Genomic DNA, 25,979 nt, shown 5'->3' on the forward strand with positions numbered 1-25,979 from the left:
TCCCCTTATATATTTATATCGTTCTTGTATAGCTCCAAAATCCCTCTTTTGCGGAGAAAGACAATGTTAACAGTTCCCAATATCAACAGTACATTATCTAAGCACAAGTTTTCATTATTAATACATTTATAGTTAGATTCTAAGTCTATAGATATTGGTTTTAATTATTACTTAAGAATATATTCATTAGTTTTATAAAAGGCATACCATATCTGGAGGCATATAGAAAACTTAATTTCAGACGAAGGATGTTATACTTAGAGGGAAAGGAGTGAGGGTATGAGGTTAAACTAACTTAGCACCTTTGGAGAACTCTAACCAATAGACTGGTAATTTATGGAACAATGTATAGACTCAACCTCCTATCTGTATTTAGATAGTTACCCTATGTATAGATAGCAAAATTTAGGAGATTGAAAGTGGGATAGAGAGAATACGAATGAAAAAAAAAAGAAAAAAAATAACAAGGAAGAAAAGAGAAATAAGAGAGAAGGAAAAGGAAACTAAGATAGAAATAAAGGAAAAAAATGGGGGGAAGGTGGGGTATATGCAATTCCTCTAATTATATTACTTTGGTAATTCGGTTGTTCATGCACAGTTCTTGGTTTCACATATGTTGAAGTTGTGGAAGAGAGAGAGAAAAAGGAAAAAAAAAAAAAAGGTCTCAGAACACTGTTTTCCTTGCTTCCTATAGGTGGCATTGTCTATTCCTAGCTTGAGCCTCTGTATTCAGGGTGGTGGGTATAGCCAGTGTGAAAGGAAATGAGCTTCCACCTGTATCTTCCCTACTCTAGTCTCTGAGGTAGAAACCAGGTGCCTGTACAGTTGTTGTTTTGCGTTGATAGCTACAACCCCCAAAAGCTTGTGGGAAATATTTTGAGTTATCGCAGCTAAGGGTGGGGGAGTTGGAAACCGGGTACCTGGATCAGCCGCGCTGGTAGCCACTCCCCCTTTGATGGGTTTTAAGGGTTGATGGGCTTCCTCCGGACTAGCACACTACTGGCACACGGGGCGGGGCCGGGCTTCCTCCTCCGGTCTGGCTTGGCGCTGGGCGGCTTCCTCCTCCTGTCTGGCTTGGCTGGCGCCGTGTGCCTACCTTTTTTAAAAATTAATTTTATAGATTGTTGATGTGGGTACTATTAAAATATTTGGTTTTTTTGAAAGAAAGCATTGAAGAGATGATTTTGAAAATTGAAGTGATCTGGATAATTTCCACAAAAATTTTTTTAGATTGAGAATTACATTGTTTTTAACATTCAAGTTTTTGTTTATTTGTTTGTTTTGGTACTGGGGATTGATCCCATCGGAGCTTAACCTCTGAGCTACTTCCCCAGTCATTTTCTGTTTTTTTTTTTGAGATAGGGTCTCACTAAGTTGCTGAGGCTGGCTTTAAACTTTGAATCTTCCTGCTTCCTGAGTCACGGGGATTATAGGCACACAACACCATGCCTGGACTCTTCCAAGTTTTTGTCTTAGAAAATGAATGTTTCTATTTCATTTTACCATCTTTGTAGGTTTCAGTGACATCTGAGAGAATCTTTGTTTCTAAAATTTGTTTCAATTATTAGAAGTCAGAGTCTAATAACACTGGGACAGTAACATTTTCTAATAGTGTGTTAGGGTTTATATAACTTTAATGTAACCTGTTTTTGTGAAGAGATGTTAATTTGGTTGTATTGTTCCTTTTATAATTTCAGTTAGTGCTTACTAACTGAATGTAACAAGGTCATGAAAGTAATCATTTTTGTATTCTTTATATTTGACTGTATTTGATAGGCTCATGTGTTCCCCGTTCAGCTACCATTTGCAGAGGAGTCAGATGAATGCCTCCCAAAAGTTTTAAACAGCAATCCCCCACTCATCATAAAGGTACCTGGACTATGCTTTTTGTATCTTTACACAGTTATCTCTAACTTATCTTGTAGAACCAGACTAATATTTAGCATATTTAAGAATTTGTGTGTGTGTGTGTGTGTGTATTTTTAGGGCCTAGAATATTTTAGTACTTTTGTTTTTAAGACAAGGTCTCATTGTGTTGCCTAGGCTGGCAACTCCTGGGTTCAATTGATCCTCCTGCCTCAGCCTCCCAAGTAACTGCGACTATAGGTGCATGTGCCATTTAAGCTAACTAATTCTGTATTCAGATAAGATAAAAAAGATTTTCCAACTGTAAAATTCAATGGTATCCAACTATATGCCTCAGTTTTTCAGATTGTTTTTGGTAGCAAAGTGTTTTTTAAATCGTTAGATTGAGACTTTTTTTTTTTTTTAACTCATATAGTATTTGTTGACTTTTATGATCAAAGATAATGTTTGGTAGAATATAGACATTTATGAACTCTCTTTAAATATGAATTACTGATAATGATTATAAAACAAAAAAAAGAAAAAATTTTTTTTGGTGCTGGGAATTGAACCCAGGGATGATTTACCATTGAACTATATCCCCAGTTCTTTTTTATTTTTATTTTGAGATAGGGTCTTGCTAAGTTGCTAAGGGTTTCACTGTTTGCTGAGGCCGGCCTTGAACTTCTGATCCTCCTGCCTCAGGGTCCTGAGTCACTAGGATTACAGACAGGCATGTGCAACCTTGCCCAGCTTGTAAAACAAATTATAATCAAAAAAGTTTAAAAGAAGTTGGAATAAGTTTACAAATAAACCTAAGTAAACATAAATTGTTTTGATTTAAACTATAATTTGAAATTTTAAAATAGATCTACAATATGTGCTATTCTCTTAAAAGATCACAGTATTTTAAAAAGAACTAAATTAAACAAAGGATGTAGCTGAGGATGTAGCTTAGTGGTAGAACACTTCCCTAGCATGTGCTAGATCCTGGGTTCTATCCCTAGTACTACAAAAACAACACAAACAAAAAATTTAAAATAGTTAGAACCCAGAATTTTGATCACACTCTAGAGAAGGTATAAACAAATAAGAAAATGAACTATTGGGACTCTACTTGCCTTTAAATATCAATTATGACTAATTTGTTAGATGAACTTAAAAATATCAGTTATTCATCTGATTGCTTATCCAATCTTCATTTAGTGGGCAGGTGTTATAGTCACTGCAGTTGCTAGAGATAGAATGATGAATAAGATATAGCACAGTTTAGTGGAAAAGGCAGACGCACATTAACATCTCTGTGGCAAGTGCAATGGGACCACTTACATTGCTTGGAACCAAACAAGAAAACTTCACAGAATGTGTGGTATTTTGAAGGATGAATGAAGAAGCCTGCCAGAAGAGGAAAAAAAAAATGAAAAATTCCAGTAAAAAAGTAACAGATATGTGTCTACTGTGTGTTAGGCACTGCCTTTGGATGTGGTGGCATTAAAGACAGTCTCCTTCTTATGGGCCTCAGAGTTTGGTGGGCAGAAGAAGTAAACAGGCATTTAAAATACATTATGTTAAGTGCCATAATTAAGAGCTCTATGAATGTGTTTATGTGAAGGAGGCCAGGGAAAGTTTCAGAAGGAAATGATGTTTACGTTTCCCACTTCAGAGGTAGAAAAGATCTGAGTTCTGTAGTTCTTTTTTTTTTTTTTCTTTTTTCTTTTTTTTTAAATATTTTTTTAGGTGTAGATGGACACAACATGTACTTCTTTTATATACTTGGAGCCTACAGTGGGTTGTGAGGATAGAAGCAGGAAAGTTCTGGAAGTCTAGAAAGGAAGATTATGGTTCTGAAATATTTCTTTCATGAAAAAGTCCATTTGATTTCCCCTTGGATATATGAAGAGCCCAATTCATAAGTAAGATTTAATGTAGAGGTTAAGAAATTAAATAATGTGTATTTTTTTTTTCCTTTTAGTATTTAGCCTTGCAAGACCTGATGTTACTTTCTCAGTATTCTCCTTCTCGAAGACAAGAAGTTTTTAGCCTTAGCCAACCAGGTATTGCTAAAAGTAATAGAGCTCATTAGGTGTGTGTGTGCAGAAAGTACTCCACTAAAAGTTTTGGGTGAGAGCGGTGTATGTAATAAAATATCACACATCAGTGAGTCCCTTAAATGAAGTGTTGACTTGAATCTTATACAGCATAAGTGTTTGTATTGCTGTGGGTAGAATTTATGTCACTTGTAAGAGTATTTATTTTCAAACTTTTATATCCTTCATCTCCCTCAATACTCATAATTTTAGTTCCACAAGAAATTATGCAGTGAGTTGACAGTTTTAGAGCAGAAAAGTACAACTTAAGAATAAAGATTTTAGGCTGCAAGGAGTCTTATAAATCAGGTGGTCTAATCCCTATGTGGGAGATCTAATTAGAGTAAGGGGCTTAAACTGGAATAAGAATTCTGTTATTTGACTCCAATTATAGTTTTCTCCTGCTATGCTCCTCTGCCTCCCTCTAAAAGAAAACAAAAACAAGAAGTAGGTATGTCATCCTGACTTAAAAGCTGAGGCAGGAGGATCCCAAGTTTGAGGCCAACTCGAGCAACATAGCAAGACCTGTCTCAAAGGAAAGTTTAAAAAAGGGCGAGGATGTAGTTCAGTATTGATCAAGTGCAAGGCCATGGGTTCAGTCCTCAGGACAGGGGGAAAAAGTAGGAGGAACTAGATTTGATGGCCCAAGGATGTTCTTGGCAGCCTTGCTGTACTTCTCCACTGTGAACTTGCCAAGCTGTTTGACACTGTAACTTTGCCAGGTTTCTGCCATGTTCCTAGAGGAAACTGTCCCGCCCCAGCCTCCAGTGGGGAACAGAGACCACGGGTAGCTTTTCATCTTTTTTCTAATTAGTTCATCATTATTTTGCCAAACTGAGCCAATTCCCAGATTGTAAAAGAACCTACTATAGTTAAATGTGATATAGAAATGAAATCTAATTAGGTAACAGTTTAATTGACTGGAGCCATTCTTTTAGTTGTAAGAAATCCAGAGCTTATACTGTGGAAAATTAACTGTAAAAACACTTTTCTATCAAACCTAGATTAATTTAGGAATTCTTTGTATATTATTTTCCAGAGATTCAAGTAAACTCTAACAGGGTAGCATGTGTTCTGCCAGAGAACTTGCACTGTAGGGCATATTATTAAAATTTAACTAGAATATTACCCAGTTCCTAGTGATCCTGAGTTATAGCAGTACATAGCATCCTAAGGCCCTATTGATGGACTACTTTTTTTGTGTATTTATTTGCAGGTTAAGTGGGATTCCTCTTGAGTTGTGTAAAAGGGGAAGATGTTTAAGGAGGGATCTAATTGAAGAGGAAATGATTGGTACACAAGATGGGCAAAACAGTATTCAGAGACTCTCCTGTTCTCAACGTAACAAAGCATACTTGATTTTTGCATAACTCTAGGAGACAAAGGTCTTAGAAAATGAAGACAAAGAAGAATAAGGGAATTTTTGAAGGAGTGGGGTTTACTGGTTTAAGTAAAATAATAAGACAGCAGATATGTGAACTCTTCACATTTAAAGTTTAATCATTATCAAATAATGAGTCATTCCTAGCGATGTTATAACTAATATTGCTGTTATACACAAGTCTTCCCCTTGTTTGCAACATATGTTCCAAGACCCCCGGTGGATGCCAGAAACTGGATAGTACCAAACCCTTATATGTACTTTGTTTTTTCTAATACATGCATACCCATGATAGAGTTTATAAATTAGGCACAGTAACATTAACAAAAAGAAGAAGGAAAATAGAACAGTTATAACAATATACAGTAACAAAATCACCAGTACACTACCCTTGTGCCATGGGGCCATTATTATGTAAAATAGGATAGTCAGATATTAGTACTTTAATATCATGTCAGTCAATCTGATAACTGAGACAGCTTCTTATGCACAGTGTAAAACTTTTGGATTATTTCTGAAATTTGCACTTGATATTTTTGGACTATGGGTAACTAAAACTAGACAGGAAATAAAACTGAGCATTAGGAGGTACTACTGTAAAAGGAAATGTAAGGAGACACAGTAGACCATACACACAGGTCCCTGGGTTTATTTCATTGGACTGGCCTTCATTGTCTTAGTTCATTGTCCACAGTCTTAGCAGTGTGTTCAATATTGCTAGTGAAGTAACCCTGGTTTTTCTCAATCAAACCATGATCTAAAGTTTGGCTCTATTTTAGCAGCCAGTTTGAGAGCTTTTCAAAGGTGAAATAGCAAGATTTTGGGAAAACTGATTCATCCAAAGACCTGTGGAATAGCTATGTATTAGATGGCTTGGAGATACATAGTAGCTTAATTAGGAAAAGTGGGCCAAGGTGTAACATTGATATAACATTTCTTATTGATTCTCCCACCCCTGACTTTGAGAGGAAAGTATTAGATTATCTTAAGAGCTGTTGTTTGGCCTCCTAGGTGGACACCCCCACAACTGGGCAGCCATTTCAAGAGAGTGTTTGAATCTTTTAAATGATATGACTCAGAAATTGGTTCTCTACCAAGAAGCTGCTGCTACAAATGGGAGAGTGTCTTCATCATACCCAGTGGAACCTAAGAAATTGAATTCTCCAGGTAATTTTGAGTACCCCTAAGAGCGGGAAAAGCATTTACATTTTATTTTCTAAGAAAGATGACAGTAGTTAGTCTGAGGAAACTTATATGAGTGTGAGATGTTTATTTTTAGGGAAAATTGATCTAACATTTGGGATATTTTATTAACCAAGAAAGAGACTTGAGTATTATTGTAGCCTGAAAAACATTTAAGTCCAAAACATCAAGTCATTGCACACCAAAAATATATAAATTTTTCATTTGCTTATTAATAGGATTTTTAAGGTTTTTTTTTAAATTTTTAAAATTAGTTGTTGATGGACATTTATTTTATTCATTTATTTATATGTGGTACTGAGTATCGAACCCAGTGCCTCACACATGCTAGGCAAGTGCTCTACCACTGAACCACGATACCAGCCCAGGATTTTTAAAGTTAAGTTGAATGTGGCAGTGATCTTTAAACGACTGATGAAATGATGGTCATTAAATATAAGACTTCAGTAGAAAGCCAGGTAAATCTTTATAAATAATACTGAGTACTGTTTTGGTTGCACTGTCCCAGAGACAATAAGTTGCTGGTCTAGAGAAGAGCAACTGAAATGATTGATTTGGAGAGAAGCATCACACTTATTTTTTTTAAAAAATATTTATTTTTTAGTTTTAGAAGGACACAATATCTTTATTTTATTTTTATGTGGTGTTAAGGATCGAACCCAGCGCCCCACGCATGCCAGGCGAGCGCGCTACCGCTTGAGCCACATCCCAGCTCCACACTTATTGTTTTGAGATGACTTAATGTGATTTAGTGACCCTTCCATTTCAAAGATAAAAACTGAGAGGAAGTAGTACAGGTGGGGGAAACTATGCTATTTCACCAAATACCTTAAGTAGAAAATGCCCACAAATGTAAGACTGATAAAAGGAATTAATGTTTGCAGCTACGCACTTAATGAAAGCAGGTGAACCTGTCTGGTTGAGGATAGTAGTAAACTTTATAGCACAGGCTTCATTTCATCTCAAGGGGAGGCTGAGGGTCAACTGCCTTGTTCCCATGTTGGGATTTAAATACAGTATCTTTTCTCCCACTGAGCTACATCCCCAGCCCTTTTAATTTTATTTTTGAAATAGAATCTCACCAAGTTGCCAAGGTTTGCCTTGAACTGGTAATCTTTGTGCCTCAGTCCCCTGAGGTGCTGTAGTCTGATATTTTAAAGAAACATCTGAAATCTAAAAAAAAAAAAAAAAAAATTAGTTGAAAATTTTTACTTTTTAAACATTGGCAGCTATGATATGTATACATCATTGTATGAAGCGAAACAAACTCATCTGTTTTTGAAGTTATTGGAGGGATTCTAGCTTAAAAACAAATAGATTACACATGAAAAATAATTTAAATGAGATCATCAATGTAAGATTTTAAAAGATTCTGGAGTGTTTCAGATGTTACCACCTTTCACATAGTCAACAAATATGTATTTGTTTCATTTATTCAACGAACACTGAATGCTTTCTGTATAATAAACTGTGTTAGAAGCCAGAGAGTTACAGATGAAAAAATTGTCTTGGAGCTGTTTTTTTTAGGGGGGAAAGAATGAAAACAGTGACAAGACAGTTTAACTGTTAAAAGGAAATGTGTCAAAAAAGTCTGAGTGGGTAAGATGATATTTGATAATGAAAGGAGGACTTTTATGCTACCAAAAACATTTTTTTAAAAAAGGATTTCAGATTTAATTCTTTTGGGATATGGCACTACTAGAGAATCTTGAATAGGCATATTCTATCAAATGAGTGTGTTAGAAATCCTGGATTGGGTATATCATGGGTCTAACCAAACAGTGGACATTCATTATTTTAAATTGTTGTATTCTATTACTCAGCCAAAATTGGCCTCTAATTTTGAGGAATAATTGCAAGACTTTTAAAAACCTCAGTCTTAGTGTAGAATGATTCTTCAAAGATTTTTAATTTTCACTAACCCTTAAAAAGTCATGTAATGAAAATTTGGTACTTTGTTTAATTTCTTATTAACAAATTTTAACTAAGAAGATAGAATCCTAGTGCAGTTTGTCTTTGTGTCTGGTGCTAGAGTGTCAGGAAAATTCATAACTTCATAACTACCATAAATTGGTAGAGCTATAAGTTGATTTTAAAAGAAGGTGTTTATAGGTGAGATTTATAGGGTCAGATTAATAGATACCTTGGGCAAATTAGTCTTTGGAATGGCTTTTGTTAATTTGAAAGAACATTGGGGAAAAAGTTAACTCTTTTTTCCTGTACATTTTCATAGTGTAGATTCAGTATGTTTAGCCAAATAACAGTTACAGTAGGAACATGCAGTAAAAGTGGACAACTTCAAATGCAGTAATTAAAGGTGTCATTTAAAAATAAAATGTGTTGGGGCTGGGATTGTGGCTCAGCAGTAGAGCACTCGCCTAGCACGGGTGGGCCCAGGTTCGATCCTCAGCACCACATAAAAATAAAAGGCATTGTGTTGTGTCCATCTACACTTAAAAAATAAATATTTAAAAAATAATAATAATAAAAACATAAAATGTGAATTGATGAATTCATTCCAAATAGCTTAAAGTTAGAGAAATTGAAATTGACCTTGAAGATAAACATTTTTTAAAAAAAATATTTTTTAGTTGTTGATAAACCTTTTTTTCATTTATTTGTATGTGGTGCTGAGAATCGAACCCAGTGCCTCACGCATGTTAGGCAAGTGCTCTACCACTGAGCCACAACCCCAGCCCTTGAAGATAAACATTTATGGAGGTGAACAAAACAAAAGAAGCTACAACAAACTGACAAGAAAAAAAGATACAAAAAGCTTCTTGAGTGGTTATTGAACTGCAGAAGTAAAACCTGACTCTTGGAATATAAACCTTAAAGGAAACAATGTACTGAGCCTTGGGTAAATGTGTTAAACAGAAAATTGAGATGCATAAAATTTGGGGACCTCCATGGTAGCCTGTTTGGATTAAGTTGACTCTTGAGTTTTGGGTCTGTTCTTTTACAGAAGAAACTACTTTTCAAACACCAAAATCTAGTCAGATGCCTCGATCTTCAGTGCCACCATTAGTTAAAACATCATTGTTTTCTTCAAAATTATCTACACCTGATGTTTCAAGTCCTTTTGGGTCCCCGTTTGGCTCTAGTATGATGAATCGAATGGCTGGAATTTTTGATGTAAACACCTGCTATGGGTCACCGCAAAGTACTCAGTTAATAAGAAGGGGGCCAAGATTATGGACTTCTGCTTCTGGTAAGGACTATTTGTTTTCTAAAATTTGAAGTCTCATAGTTGCAGAGGATCAAACAGCCTAAGTTCTTACTATTTTTTTTTTTAATGTAGATCAGCAAATGTCGGAATTTTCTAATCCTTCTATGGAGAACATGGGCACTTCTATGAGTGCTGAGGGTAAGACTGTGAGACAACCCAATGTGATTTATTCATGGATTCAGAATAAACGTGAACAGGTAATATGATATGGGTACAGGATTTATATTTACATGTAACGATGAGAGCATTCAGATTCTCACATAAGCATGCTATTAGGAATAAGTAGGTTTTGTTTTGTGGTTTTTATTTGTTTTGCTTTTAATGCTTTGTGTATCAGGTTGGCCCATAAGAAATTGCCAGTATTTAACTGGTTTGAGTTAGACAAATTGCAATTTCATAAGAATTGATCTAATACAATACCTTTCATATATGAATTCTTTCACTTAAAAAATATTTGAGTTCTCTGTAAATGTAGGATGCTGTCTTAGGCACTGGGGAAAACAGTTCTTATTTAATCTAGTGAGGGGAAATAGAAGAGCAAGCACACGTGTCATATTTCTTTGCCATTAATTGAATTAATGTAAGACATACTTTAGTTACTATTACATTTTAAAGTAGCCTTAAACTGTGACATGCTATTAACATAAGATGTATCCTGATACCATGTTCAGGATATGAAAAATACAGTTAAATGGAATGAAATTTGGTACATCTTAAGTCTTACATAGAAAAAAGTCTTGGTAAAGGAAATAGAATACCTAAGGGAGGAAGTACCATTTTATGTGGAATGACCAGGGAAGTCTCATTGGAAAGGTGACATTTGATCAGAGGCCTTAAGGGAAGGAGGGCAGGGGACAACAAAATTCAAAGACCCTGAGCGGGGAGTGTACTTGTCTTGTGTGAGGAACAGTGTGGACACGGGTGTGACTGAAGTACCCTAAGTGAGGTAGAAGAGTAGGTGGGTGATGAGTCCAGAGCTTATTGTGCCATTAGCAGTTATAAAGACTGGCCTTTTCTCTGAGTGAGATGGAAAGCCACTGAATAGTTTTTTTCTCCACAAGAATTATATGATATAACAACATTTTGAAAGTGCTACTCTAGTGGTTGGGTTGATACTAGACTCCTGGAGTCTAGACTTGCCAACTACACAGGAGTGGAAGCAGAGACCATGTTAAAGCTGCTGCATAGTTTAGTGGGGGATGGTGGTGTCTGTGACCAGAAAGGTTCTGGTGGGGACTGTAAGAAGTGATCAGGGTTTGGGTATGTATTTTCGGGTAGCTGTTACAGAATTTGCTTATAATTTGCAAATATAAGAGAACGAGTCAATGTTAACTAAGGCTTCTGGCCTGAGGAACTGAAATAATATAGTTGGAATATATTGAGGCAATTATTTGATTATTCTGGAGGAGGAGATTTGATAGAGGTGAGTAGAGGAAATGAGGAGTTTGATTTTAGACATGACAACCTTGAGATACCTGTTTGATAACTAAATGAAAATATTAAGATTAAGATCTTAATTAAGATTTATTTATTAAGATTTGGAAGTCATCAGAATATAGACAGTATTTAAAGCCAAAAGACTCAGTGCAAACTCTTAAATATAAATATAGAAGAAAAGAGATCCAAGAGCTGGGTCCTCCCCTGACTGATATTCTAGAGATGAGAGAGAATAGCAGAGGATGTTGAGGTAAACAGAGAACTGGGGAAGGAGTGTTTTGAGAAGGAGGGAACATCAAATGCATGGGTTCAGGAGGAATTGGGAGAGGAACTGGAGACTGCCAGAAAAGCCACACCTGTCAAGGTGTTTTACTGTAAATTTAGCAGAGAAATGGGGCAATAGTAGGTTTTTGTTTATAAGATGGGAGAAATTATAACATGTTTATGATGGAATGATTGGCTAGTAGAGAGTAATTAAAAGCATTTTGTAAACCTCAGGATCCTATGTGGCTCTATCTGCTGTAAGTACTACCATGTCATTTTTTTTTTTTTTTTAAATCATCTCATTTTTAAGTCAGGTTAGTTTTTAACAAAGAAAATTTTGCTTCCTGTAAATGTCACCTACTAGAGAACTACTTTGTGTCTTTTCTCTAGGGTACACATGCTCTTTTTATGGTATAAGAGGTTAAATGGCAGGACAGTTTCAGAGAATTAAGAAAGAATATAGTCTTAGAAAACATCACTAGAATAATCGAGAATTCTATTATGATCAGGCTGTAATTGGGTGTTAAATGTATGTATATGGGAACACAGTGCAATTTAGGTTAGGTCGCTAATCTTGGCTCTCCGGTTTATGGTACAAAGGTATTTACTTAATAATTGTAAATTATAAATTTACTTACATTGTAAATTTTCTTATTCTATCTCTGCAAGTTATGAGGTGATGTTTTCATATTTTCACTTAAGTTAATGTCAGGAGGAACTTGGAAATGTGTAATATATATGAGTAGAATTAAAAATGTAAATGTGTTATTTTTTCCTTTTTTCCATCTCAGATTAAGAATTTCTTGTCAAGACGGGTGTTGATAATGTATTTTTTCAGTAAGGTAAGAATATGAAATTATAGCCTTAAGAATGTGGGGAGAGGAAATGAAATAGGAAGTGAAGTAGCAGATAGGATCTGACTGTAAATATTTTATAACTTAATTCTGGCAAGCCATGCAGCTTTGCCTAGCACTTCATTGAGCCTCCATTTGAACAGTAGTCACCCTACATACACATCTCACCTCAGTTCCTTCCTGGGGCTGGACTTACTGCAGTTGGCTTCCTGAGACTCTTGGCTGGGGGCAGCTTTGTGCTGGTATATAATAGCGACCCCTTCTTGCTATTTGCATCTTCACTAGTGAGCAACCCATGGCTTCCCGATGCTTGCTTCATGGCTTCATTTTCCTGTCAGTGTCTTTGTGACCAACTTGGTGTTTAAAGGAGAGATGACTTGAGTTAGATGACCAATGTTAAATCTGTGATGGATAAAAAGTTGTATTTCAGGCCACGAAAAAAAGGACTTTCCGACTTGCCAACATGCTATCACAACTGCCTGCAAAGTCATTCTCAGTCATAGAAGCTGAAGACTCACTTCTGTTCACGTGACTGTAGCTGTTGAGTGATAATCAATCTTTTTTTTTTTCTTTTTTAAAGCACAAGTATTTTTTTTTTTTAAAGCACAAGTTTTTTTTTTTAGAGAGAGAGAGAGAATTTTTAATATTTATTTTGTTTTTAGTTTTCGGCGGACACAACATCTTTGTTTGTATGTGGTGCTGAGGATCGAACCCGGGCCGCACGCATGCCAGGCAAGCGCGCTACCGCTTGAGCCACATCCCCAGCCCCTTAATCAATCTTTTGATGACAAAACCTTTGCCCATATGTTAGAAAAAATTTTGGTTTTAGTTTTTTAAATCTAACTTTTGACTTTCTGTATTATCAAATACATTGCCATATTATCAAATGGGCTGATGTTGCACATTCAGTTAATACATTCAAATGAAAGTTTGCATTGGCATCCATTATTTATTTTTATTCTTTGGAGTCATCCTCTGATGAGAACAACCTTGATTGAATTTAGACACACATAAGAATAATTTCAAGTTGTGTGTATATGTTTGTGTGTGGTGCGTATCTGGAGATTAAACCCAGGGGTACTCTACAACTGAGCTATATCTCTAGCTATTTTTAAAATTTTTAAATTTTGAGACAGTCTCTTTAAATTGCTGAGTCTGGCCTCAAACTTGTGATCCTTCTGCCTTAGCCTCCTGAGACACTGGGGTTATAGGTGTGTGCCACTGTGCCTGGCACAAGTTCCCCAAACTGCCTTTTTAGTTGGTGAAAGGGAAGATCCACTCAACTAATGATTACCTCTACCAAAACATTATCTTCCTTGGGGTGTCTATTAGAAAAAGATGTCTTTCACCAAGAAGATGAGGGGGGTCTGATGTTGTACTTCAGTGCTTGGTTTCAGAAGGAGGGGAAGAAAACTCCCCTTAAATGTTTTTCACATATGTTGTGCTTTTTCACTTAAATCCCTTCTTTTGAATTATAACAGCTTTTCTGTGAGATAGGTCTTTCTGTCCTCAAGGAAACCTGAGGTACATAGTGAGTGTTGACCCTAACCAAAATCTCCTTTTCTCTTGGGAGTGAATGCCTGCTTTGATATTAATTTTGCAAGTGGATTTGTTATATGATAGAGAGTTATAGATACTGTTGTTTGATATTGAGAAATGTAACTTAATAGTTTGTTATGTTGTACTTCATAGTCTTCATTGGGCATGTAAGTAAAGCCAGGATTTGTTTAAGTGGGGCAATTGTTGCGCCACAGTATCTTACCCTGATATATTAAAGAAGATAGGGTGATTTTTCTTTGGAGTGGAGTTGAAAGTAGACAATTTCAGAGAGATAATATGTATTTAAAAAATCTTACGGTTTAAAAAGAGCTTTTGTAACTATTCTCTTAAGTGATCTCTGTCCTTATCCTCTGAGGTGGGTTCAACACACATGACATTTTAAATGAGAAACTGAGGCACATAGACATGTAGAGATTTGGGAAGGGTCACAAGAAGTTGGGGTAGGATGCTTTTTTTTGTAGTTAAATTATATTATATAAGAATTGATTTCAGATTTTAATTCTTAATACTCTGTACTGTTGGTAAAATGATACATAGTTTTTGCCCATAGGATCTTATTTTAATTAATTATTTATTTATTTATTGGTAGCATCCAGAGGCCTCAATTCAGGCTGTGTTTTCAGATGCCCAAATGCATATTTGGGCATTAGAAGGTAAGCAATTTCTGTGAACTGTAACTGTGATTTTAATTATCTGTCAAATAATGAAGTATAATCTATGAAAAGTCATTTCTGGACTTTGATCTCAATCTTCATATTTTTCAGGCGCATTTTTATATCTTTGTTTTATATAGATCACTTTTCTTAGATATTTAAGTTGTTTTTGTATGTACAACATACATAAATATTTTCTTAGATATTTAAGTTGTTTTGTTTTGTTTGTACTGGTGAGGATTAAACTCAAGGCCATCTGCATGATAGGCAAGCTCTGCCACTGAGTTATACAGCCCAGTCCTAGGTGTATTTTGATTTGGACAAAAAATTTTTATCATAAATAAGCAGAGAAATTGAGTCTGGGATTCATTCATATCTTTCTGTACCTCAAAATATTCAACCAACAGATTATTATTTTTTTTATTATTTTTTATACCTTTATTTTATTTATTTATTTTTATGTGGTGCTGAGGATCGAATCCAGTGTCTCGCATGTGCGAGACAAGTGCTTTACCCAGCCTCAGTTTATTTTTAACTTATGTTAAATACGAAAACTTAATTGTTAAAGAATTGTTTCTTGTCAAGTACCAGCATGCACACCTGTGATCCCAGCTATTTGGGATGCTGAGGCAGGAAGATTACAAGTAGGAATGTAGCCCAGTGGTAGAGAGCTTGACTAGCATACATGAAGCCCTGGACCAATTCCCAGTACCCCACATCTCTAAAGGTCTGTTTTTTTTTCATCTTATAGACACTACCTTACTACCTTCCCAATGCTTAAGTGACTCTGAGAGTGGACTTTCTGACCATTCTGTGAAAAGTATTCAAACAGTTGTCACTAATCCTTTGTTCTTCCAAGCATTTATCACATCTCAATCTATTTTGTTTTAATTTTAGTACTGTGGATTAAACCCAGGGATGCTTAACCACTGATTCATATCCCCAGCCCTTTTTATATTTTATTTTGAGACAGGGTCTTGATAAACTGCTCAGAGCCTCACTAAGTTACTGAGACTGGCTTTGAACTTGTCATCCTCCTGCCTCAGCCTCCTGAGCTGCTGTGATATACACTACCACACCCAGCTAGGAGTGTTCTATTTCTCAGCTACATCTCCAGGCCTTTTTATTTTTTATTTTGGTATAGTGTCTTGCTAAGTTTCCCAGGTAGACCTTGAAGTTGTGATCCTCCTGCCTTTAATTTCCCAAGTAGCTGGGATTATAGGCATGCACCACCATGCCCAGCTATAACTCCATTTATTAAAAAAAAAAAAATTCCCTGATAGAATTAAATCAGAAACTTTGACCACTTATTCATGACTAAGGCAGTTGAATGCTTTTTTTTTAGTGTTGATTCTCATCTTTTGCCTATTTGTTATCGAATTGCCCCTCTTTATTTATAGTTCTTTTTATATTCAGAATATTAATCGTATTTCAGATAAATGTATTGCAGATAGATTGGCCTAATTTTGATGCACATTTAACTTTTTCTCTTTTTCCTTTGAGGTCTATCACACTTGGTAGCAGCATCATTTACAGAAGATAGATTTGGAGTTGTTCAGACAACGTTACCAGCTATCCTTAATACTTTGTTAACACTGCAGGAGGTAAGCAGTCTGTATGTGGGGTGTGGGGAGAGGTTATTCTGCTCACCTCCCCAGCTTTTCTATTTATATATCATATTTATTTATTGAGTAACCAAACATGTTGGAAATTAAGGTAATGATATTGTTTTCACCCTTAGAAAATTACAATCTAAAATACAGCAGGAAGAGAAGACTTTTAATTGTATAAATTTTATAGGAAAAAAAGTATACTGTAAGTGTTGATGAGCATGTATGTACACTCATACATTGCTCATGGGACTGCAGATTGGTGCAACCACTCTGGAAAGCAGTAAAGAGATTCCTCAGGAAACTTGGAAGGGAACCACCATTTGACCCAGCTATCCCACTCCTCAGTTTATACCCTAAGGACTAAAAATCAGCATACTTTAATGACGAAGCCACATCAGTATAATTGTAACAGCTATTTTACCTCTTAGAAAGTCTTACTCGTCAAAAATAGTGATTTTAGTTTTAAGTATTATTTGTGCCCACTTTCTCAGATATATTATTTGAGATGCATATGTCCACATGGTTGTTTTCAGTATTTTCCTTCGAACACTTGGCTTGTCTAACCATACAGTAGGGCAACCATGACTTGAGCATGTTGTCTGTTAGTTCTCACAGAGTCATCCTCATTAATGTCTTGCAAAGTAAGCAAAATGGAGGTAATTGAGCTCTTTTACAAATGAGGGAGACTCAGAAGTGCAGTGACTTACCTTTATCTCACAGGTCTCATTGATGAAAGATCTGGGGTGCAAACCTGGTCTGATTGCAGGGTGTTAGCCATGTAATAGAGCCGGAAAAAGCTGCAGATTCATATCCCTTTATTCTTCCTGAACTTACCATCTTGTCTTATCCGACCCCTGACTCCTATTCCCCAAAGGATTCTTTCTTGAGAGAGAACAGTTCTACCCCTGAAACCTTTTGGACTCTGATCTGCAGTATGTTTATATTCAACTAACTGAGTGTGTGTGTGTAACAGAAACAAGGTTCCTGGTATAGTACTTCCCTTTAGTGTGTGCAGTGAATTTTAACATTTTCCCTTCTATTTCATTGAGGGGAGAAAAAACCATGCTGATTGAAACTGACTGAATTGATTTCACAGATTACACTACCTTCCCTAGAAGTTTTCTACATTGAAATTATTGTTTTCATCCCACCACCATCAAATTTCTAGTTAATTAGAAGGAAAGCAATCTGTTTTTTCCTTGTAGTCATTAGGGTAAGAAGGTGACAATTACAGGTTTGTCAAGAAGTCAGGCCTCATGTACTTGGAAACAGAGGAGTTGGGATGGAAAAATTCCTTTTGAGGAGTAAAGTAGAAAGAAGCAAAGAGGCTTATTTTGGGATGTTTAGAAGAGGTCAAAGGGACAAAGAACTAGATGATAGGTACTTAAGCAGTGGTACTTAGCCTCTGAGTGTTAAAGCCCTCTTCGTGTGAGGCTGTGGAGTCTGTTTTCTCCTGCACCACATCACAGTCAGCCTTTTGTCGTACTCTTTAGTCAGCAGGTTTTGCACACTAGCTCACCTGTCCTCCATCCTGACTGATTGTAATGAGCAATTCAGTGCTGGATAATCATCTATATCTTGGCTGCACTGGCCTTTGATTTCCTTCTCTTCACTAATCATTTGTATGCTCTCTCAACCCACAGCTATCACACGACCTCATTATCTCCTGAATGTTGCATTTCCAGAGCCTGGGACTCCAGGATTCTACCCTCTAAGCCAAAGTCTTTAAATATTTTTGTGTCTTTGGATGTCTAGTGAAGCCCATGAACTCTCAGAATAATGTTCTTATACATAAAGTACTTAGGATTAGAAAGGAAATCCATTTGTATTGAAATGTAATTATCAAGGTCTTAAGGTTGTGATATAGTAATATGTGCTTGTAAATTGCATTAAATAGCAAATCTGTCAGTGATCTAATAATACCATTTTGAAGTAGTAATAAAATGAATGGTATTTCAAGGTCATTGTAGAATAGTAATATAATAGGAAGATATGGTGTTTCTGTTGGTCTAAGTCATAGAACTGTTAATGGTACAGTAATTAAATTTAATTGCATTTGTAATTAAAACAAGTGCTGTGTTTTAATTTAGAGCTTAGTAAAGATAAATATGTAACTTTTATCCCTTATTCTCAGACTTTTACCCCTCTGTTTTCGGGTCTCCGTGTCAATTCCTTCAACTTCCTTGACCTAAGGTTTTTCAGCTGCGCCATCTGGTAAAACTCCACCTGTACCCACCACTGCTCTATTGTTTTGCCCTTGCCTCCTGTCTCAGCTTTACTTTAGGCTCTTGGCACTTCTGTTCTGAATTATTACTGTGGCCTTTTGTCTCTACTAACCTTTAACTGATATCCTTCATGTTCTGACTCCAGCCACTCTGCCATTCTTCCCATTAGCCCTGCGCTTACACTATGGACAGTTCAGTTTCCCCAAAAGTATATTGTATTTTCTTAGCCTAACTCTTAACTCAGTGCATAGTGCCTTTTCTTTCCTTCTTTGCGGAGAACATATTTTTCTCCATCAGCTTGACTTAGGTCTCTAACTCCTGTCTCAGCACTTTATTGTCTTTGTTTCTACAGTCTCCTGTATTACTGGAGCAGAGGCAGAGACCTCATCTCATTTCTGTATTCCCAGCGTCTGATTTGGTACCTGGTGACAGGTTCTTATTAAATGCTTGTTGGGTGACTGCTGGATTGCTTCATTTCAGGTTAAGTGAGCAAAAACCTCTGTTCTGGGTCCTGAATTGAGTGACAGTTCTGTTGTAATGTGTTGATTATAATGATCCCAATGGCCCTGTTATTTGAGGGCAGGGTTGTGATGTTATATGTTTTTGGTTTTATGTTCTTTGATTTAAAGGGATACTTGCTCTTGGTGAAGAAAATAATTCTGACTATCTCTGTAATTTAAGTTGTGCAATACCAGCTCCTGGGTGCTACAAATGAACAATTGTATTGGACTGGTCTGTTCTTTTGTTTTACTTCTCAGTATCAATAACATCAGCCATTTCACTGTGAATCATTAAAGGCAAACCGTGAAAGGAAAGGGGAGCCTTTCACTCTTCAAACTATTCAGTGGGCCAGGAAAGAAGTGATGGATATCTCAAGCCCTCATTCCTGCCAGTGGCCTGGCCACCTGGGAGATCACAATTATTATTAGGGGCTCTTGAGTCCACACACAGGTTACTGTCATCTGAATAATTAATGTGTGTCTTGACATATCTGTACCTATTTTTCAGAGGTTTCTATGTGCTGTTTTGATTAGTTAAAATGCAAATTTATTTGAAAGCATTACTGAATTCATGATTGTTATTTCCTCCAACAGTGATGGAGAACAGCTAATATCCTGTGGAAGTTCACAATATTTTTTTTATTGTCCTTATAAAGGGTCTTTATGAATAAAACATTGGGGATCAAAATGTTATTTTTTAATTAAAAATTTTAAATTGTGATAGAATATCCTTAACATAAAATATACCATTTTCTCCAGTTTTTCAGTGGATAGTTCTGTGGCATTAGTATATTCACCACTGTTTATTTTCAGTACTTTTTTTTTATCTTCAGAATATGTTTAAATATTTTAGAAAGCCTTGTTTTCTTTGAAAGGTCAGTGTCATGTTGATGTAGATCAGCCCTGTTATTTATATTATATGTGTGTGTGTGTGTGTGTGTGTGTGTGTATGTGTATATATTTAGTACTAGAGATTGAACCCAGGGGCGTTTAACCACTAAGCTACATCCCCAGCCACCCTGCTTTTTAAAAATATTTTATTTAGAGACAGGGTCTTGCTGAGTTGCTTAGGGCCTTGCTAAGTTACTCAGACTGGCTTTGAACTCAGGATCCTCCTGCCCCAGTCTCCGGAGATGCTGGGATTACAGGGGTGCGTCACCGCGCCTGGCCCCTGTTATATATTTTTTTTGCCTCATCATTTGAAGGTCAAATTTTGATCTGTTTGGAATATTAAAGTTTACCTTTATGCCATTCACAGATTCTTTCATCCAGTAAATATTTAATTATTAAGGTGTTAGCATACGCTAAGTACAGAATGGAAAAAGAACTGGTTTGTGCCCTTTAGGAGCTTGCAGACTGTAAAACAGAGTCATACCAAGAACCAACTACAATTGTAATAAGGCCACAGTGTATAGAAATGCAGAATGATCAGAGAACATAACAGGTGAATCTAAGATAGTCTTGCAAGTAGGGGATAGAAGGAGGCTTTTGAGGTCATTAATGGGTTTCTTGAGAGTGTAGAGGTTAGAAGGGAGAAAGGGAGGGGGTTATTCTTGAGGGTCAGAGCTTTAAGTTTGAAGGACCATAGACTCTTGACCAGTATTCTACAGATCAGAGTCTATTTTCTTTTTTTGAAAGAGAGAGAGAATTTTAATATTTATTCTTTAGTTTTTGGCGGACACAACATCTTTGTTTGTATGTGGTGCTGAGGATTGAACCCGGGCTGCACGCATGCCAGGCGAGCGCGCTACCACTTGAGCCACATCCCCAGCCCCAGAGTCTATTCTTTGTTTCCCTAGAATTTAATGCTGCTTGGCCTACATTTGTGTAGTACTTTAAAAGAAATGCTTTACAAAGATTTTTGTAACAACCTTATGGGTTTATAACAAGGCTTATTATGTGTGATATAGTCTCAGAAACTGACTAGACTTATTGGTATGATTTATTCAAGATTATATCTAGTAAATGATTGAGTCAGAATTAGAAACCAGATTTTTTTAACCTTAAATCTTAGCAGTCTACCAAATCAGCTTACCTCTTGAGGTACTGGCAGGGTATGCATTTTTTAGCCTCCTTTCTTCTCTCTCTCTCTCTTTCTCTTTGTAGTGCTGGGAAATGAACCCATGCTAGGCAAGGGCTCTACCACTGAGTTACATCTCTAGCTCCTTAGCCTCTTTCCTTAAGATGGAATGGCAATGTGGCAAAAGTGCCAAAGTGTGAGGTCTGGCCAGACATATCTGAATTCCAACTCCTACTACTTCCTTGTGAAGTCTTGGAAAATAAATTTACCACATTTGTTTGGATATAAATTGCTATTAATTGAAAGATATGCTTCCATTTCAGAAATTATAAAATGTAAGAGAAAAAAAGTACATTGTTGAATTAATAACATCAGTTTCTCTATCTGGAAAATGAGGTTGATGGAACTTATGGGGTTGTGAATAATGAATGAGATCATCTCTGTAAAGCACATGGGGTGCTTGATCCATATTAAATGTTCAGTAAATGTTAGCTTTTATTACTTTGTTGTTATCGGTATGTTGTATGACAGAATTCTCATATAGAAGAAAAGAGCTCTCAGGTTAAAAGAAAGTTTTGTTGTGTTTTTTTTTTTTTTTTTAATTTTAATATTTATTTATTCTTTTTTAGTTTTCGGCAGACACAACATCTTTGTTTGTATGTGGTGCTGAGGACAGAACCCGGGCCGCATGCATGCCAGGCGAGCACACTACCGCTTGAGCCACATCCCCAGCCCTTGTTTTTGTTTTTAAGTGTTGCTGTTAACACAGGAAACAAGCAGTCTAGGAGACAGTGATAGACAGATGCCAAGTTCACCTTCAGGAGAGCTTCACTACTTTCTGAATGACCAAGTAGAGTGATTTATTTAATTTTCTGAGATCAATTTCTTCATCTGTAAAATGGAAATACAGGTCAAGTATCCCTTTTGGAATACTTAGGACTAAAAGTGTTTCAGATTTTTGAGTTTTTCAGATTTTGAGTATAAAATTTGGATTTTGGAACATTTCAGATTTTAGAATGTTTTGGATTTCTGATTTTTGGATTAAGGATACTCAACCTATAGTAACTTGCAGAGTTATTGTGAGGATTAGCAATAATATCTATAAAGGGTCTAGAATGCTGTCTTGCAGATGTTAGGTATACAATGAAAATAGCAAGTACTGTTATAAAAAAACATCTAATTAGACAAAATGCAGCAAGTACTTTTAGGTTTTATGTGTGTCTTCATTAGCAAATTATTTAAATGAGACTATGCATATAAAGCAGTTAACTCAGTTGCTGATAGCTAAATTAGGCTATCATCATCATCATCATCACTATTTCTATTATTATTTTCAGTAAGAATATAGTTCTCAACCAGGAGCCATTTTATCTTGTCAGGAGATGTTTGGCAATGTCTGAAAAGACTTCTGATTTGCACAGCTAGGAGATCTGCCATCTGCTATGTAGAGGCTGGGGATGCTGCTGAACACCCTGTAGTGCATAGGGCAGCCCCACAACAAGAGTCACTCAGTCCAAGATGTCAGTAGTGCTGAGGGTGAGGAACTTCTCTGTAGCCATCATTTTCAGTAACAAAGCCTAACTCGTATCCTTCATATTTCTCATTGGGATTCTGGCTTTATTGGAGGTAAGCCTTTTTTATTTTTATTTTTATTTTATTTTTAAATTTTTCTCTTTTTGTTGGGGGTAAGACTTTATTTTTATTTTAACTACATTATAAATAGGATCTTTGAGACCAGGGAATCTCACAGCTTTGCACAGGGGGAGCTTGTTAATGACAGTGATAGATGAATATTCAGAGGAGAGCAGAGTTTTCTTTTTATTTTGGCTTTTGTTCATGTACTACTGCATGTAGATATAAGTGGGCAAAAACGTGCCAGTTTTTTAATAGCAGCCCCTCTTTAGGCTTTAGAAGAGCCAAAGTATAAGATTTTGGAATTTTAAATTGAATATTATAAGCCATTGCTTCCTACATTTGAGATATTCATATATTGCCTTCATAAATTTGGCCTTAACTATTTCTTACCACATACCTTGTCATAATGTTAATCATGTTTTATTTTCCTGGCCTTTTGTTTACTTAATGTTTTTAATCATTCATTTTTGTTGGGCATGGTTTACATGCCTGTAATCCCAGTGACTCTGGATGCTGAGACGTGAGGATGGTAAGTTCAAGGCCAACCTGAGCAACTTAGCCACCCAAAAATAAAAAAAAGTGAATTAGAGATGTAGCTCAGTGGTGAAGCACTCTTGGGGTTAATCCCTAATACCAAAATTAAAGTAAATAATTCATTTTTAACATAAATTAACTTATCACTATTGTAAAAGGAAAACAGTTTGCTTTGCTACAGATAGAACACAGGTCCTTAGTCCCTTTTTTAAAAACCCTATCATATTTTTCAACATTAAGACTTTTTTTAATTTAGAAAATGTAACATAGTATATTACTCTAAGGTAAAATTCCCTTAATCATATAAACAGATGCATTTCTCCAGTGAAATAGCTGAAAATATTGAGAGGGATAAAGACTAAATAGTCTGGGTCAACTAAGGTCTGGTTTTACTGCCAGATGAGTTCAGGTCAGTCCAATTTCTATGACCAAAGGAGTAACAAACATTTGTTTGTTTTCAGGTCTTTTTGGATTTCAGAATTGAAGGTAGAGCAGCTAAAGTGAGAAAGGTCAATAATTCTAAATTCTAGATGTCTACGTTTTTTGCTGAAGGAGATTAGTGAGGATCAGAGAGGTGTTAAGGACAGTTAGCACCAAACTGATAGTTAGCTTGCCTCCTCCATTTAACTTTTCTACCATTAGAGTTTGTTGAACCTAATTTATTTTGTGCAGTTTTGAGCAGTTTTGTAAAGATTGATTTTTGGGGGGGTTTATTCTTTACTAAAGTTCTTTCAAACAAAAAAGAAAAATTACTTATAAAAATTTCAGTCAAATGAATTCTCTCACTGGGCATGGAGGTTCATGCCTGTAATCCCAGCAGCCTGGGAGGCTGAGATATAAGGATTGGGAGTTCAAAGCCAGCCTCAGCAAAAGCGAGGCACTCAGCAATTCAGTGAGACCTTGTCTCTAAATAAAATACAAAATAGGGTTGGGGATGTGGCTCGGTGGTCGAGTGCCCTTGAGTTCAATCCCCAGTACCTCTCCCCCCAAAAAATTCTCTCACATTTACTAATAGGGGGAGGTCCATTGGGCCCTTATTAAATCTAAGATAGATGTATTATGAGATCTTAGTAATTTTACGTTTTTCATATCTTGAAACAGTTTGCTATTTAATTGTCATAGGAATTATTTTATTATTATTTATCAGTTATTCTTAATAGTGGTGAAGGATTAATAAAACAAAAATGATGAAATCATGTAGTATTACATGGGTTTTTAAAAGAAAACCTATATAAGAAATCTAGGGGGTGCTGGGGTTGTGGCTCAGTGGTAGAGTGCTTGCTGTGTGGGGCACTGGGTTCGATCCTCAGCACCACATAAAAATAAAATAAAGATATTGTGTCCACCTATAAGTAAAAAATAAATATTAAAAAAAGGAAAGAAAGAAATCTGAGGGCCTGGGGATATAGCTCTCTCTAGAATGTACAAGGCTCTGGGTTCAATAACCAACACTGGAGGAGGGTTTTTTTTTAAGCTTTTGAAGCTTTTGTTGAATATAGTTGATAATTCAGATTTTTATTTTTTAATTTTTTGCCTGCAATGGTAAAGGAAAGAAAATTGCCAATACATTAAAATAATTAGACAAATCAGAAGACAAGTACAAAGAGACTTCTGTAGACCAGCTCTCTTCTAAAGTAATATAATGTAGCCACTTGGATAAATTTACATCTTCTAATAGTTACATTAAAAAGTACAGGTGGAATTCATTTTGGTAACATTTAACCCAGTAGATCTAAAATGTAATTTTATCGTATAAGCAATATAAAATTAATAATGTGATATTGTATATTATTTTTCACACTAAATCTTAGAAATCTGTTGTATATTTTTTGCTTTATATCATGTCCGTTCAGACCTCTCATATTTCAAGTGCTCAATAGCTACATGTAGCTAATAGTTATTGAATTGGACAGCACATCTCTAGACTTTAATGATGGTAGTGAAATTGATCATATAGAATTTTCACTCTGTGAGACCTTCAGATGATGATATTCTAGATTTATTTTTTTTAAAACTCAAGAAGTGATGGCAGAAATATTTCTAAGGAGAAAGGGGAAATATATGTGATATTCTTATGTACTAAGTCTTTCAAGAGGAAGAATTTTATTCCACAATATTTTGTGATAATAACTTGAATCATTTATTCTGCTGAGACACATGATAGTATTCATCTTTTGTGATGCTTGTGCACCAAAATTTACAGTTGATGGGGAATAAATGTTGGAGGAAGGTATGTGTATATCAATAATAAGAAGAAAAGAGAGTTGAAGTAAAAGAAGTCACTGGAGCCATCATTTGAATTTGTATTTATAAACCTAAGAATGAAAACGTTTTGCAGTTGTAGCACAAAGGAAATGGCTATGCGCTATTCAAAAAATTTCTGAGCTGTCAAAAATTTTCAAAAATACTGCATTTTGAAGATGCAAATGCAAGAAAAAGAAGTAGAAGTTTGATGAACTAAAACCTGTTAGAAATGTATCTTCAGTTTGAAATCAATATTTATAAAATGGATGTGTTTGGGCTTATGTATGACAGTTGATGGGCATTGCCTTTTCAGCTGTGTATATCTTCAAAACCTGGAAAATATGGAATAAAAATTTGTGTTTGCTATGCTTATATTCTTATATGTATTTCTATAAAGTTATCTTACATTATCCTGTCGTTTTTACTTCTGAAAGTGCTTTTTAAAATTAAAAAACAAAACAAAACAAAACCTTGTGGTGCTAGGAATCAAACCCAGGACTAAATAACTTTTTAGACTGTAAAAATTCAAAAGGGTCTGTTGGACCCAGGTGGGAAATGATGATCACCATTTTTCCTGGTATGCTGAGAAAGGTGTATAGTGGGCTGTGGGTATAGCTAGGTGGTAGAACTCTTACCTAGCATGTGGGAGGCCCTGGGTTCCATCCCTGGCACTGCAAAAAAAAAAAAAAAAAAAA

At 35.8% G+C, this 25,979-nt stretch overlaps 1 protein-coding gene across 1 annotated transcript in view; it reads left to right on the forward strand.

Annotated features, from left to right (window-relative positions):
- Ndc1 (NDC1 transmembrane nucleoporin) overlaps positions 1-25,979 on the forward strand; it is a 60,534-nt gene that overhangs the window by 26,540 nt on the left and 8,015 nt on the right. Inside the window, exons 10-17 of the mRNA XM_048816304.1 lie at positions 1,777-1,869; positions 3,818-3,899; positions 6,325-6,480; positions 9,482-9,727; positions 9,818-9,942; positions 12,238-12,288; positions 14,450-14,513; positions 16,017-16,117. Coding sequence (XP_048672261.1) covers positions 1,777-1,869; positions 3,818-3,899; positions 6,325-6,480; positions 9,482-9,727; positions 9,818-9,942; positions 12,238-12,288; positions 14,450-14,513; positions 16,017-16,117 — 918 coding nt within the window. The remainder of the gene's footprint in view (positions 1-1,776; positions 1,870-3,817; positions 3,900-6,324; positions 6,481-9,481; positions 9,728-9,817; positions 9,943-12,237; positions 12,289-14,449; positions 14,514-16,016; positions 16,118-25,979) is intronic.

This window comes from Marmota marmota, unplaced genomic scaffold (genome assembly GCF_001458135.2).
Source record: "Marmota marmota marmota unplaced genomic scaffold, marMar, whole genome shotgun sequence".
NCBI lineage: Eukaryota > Metazoa > Chordata > Mammalia > Rodentia > Sciuridae > Marmota > Marmota marmota.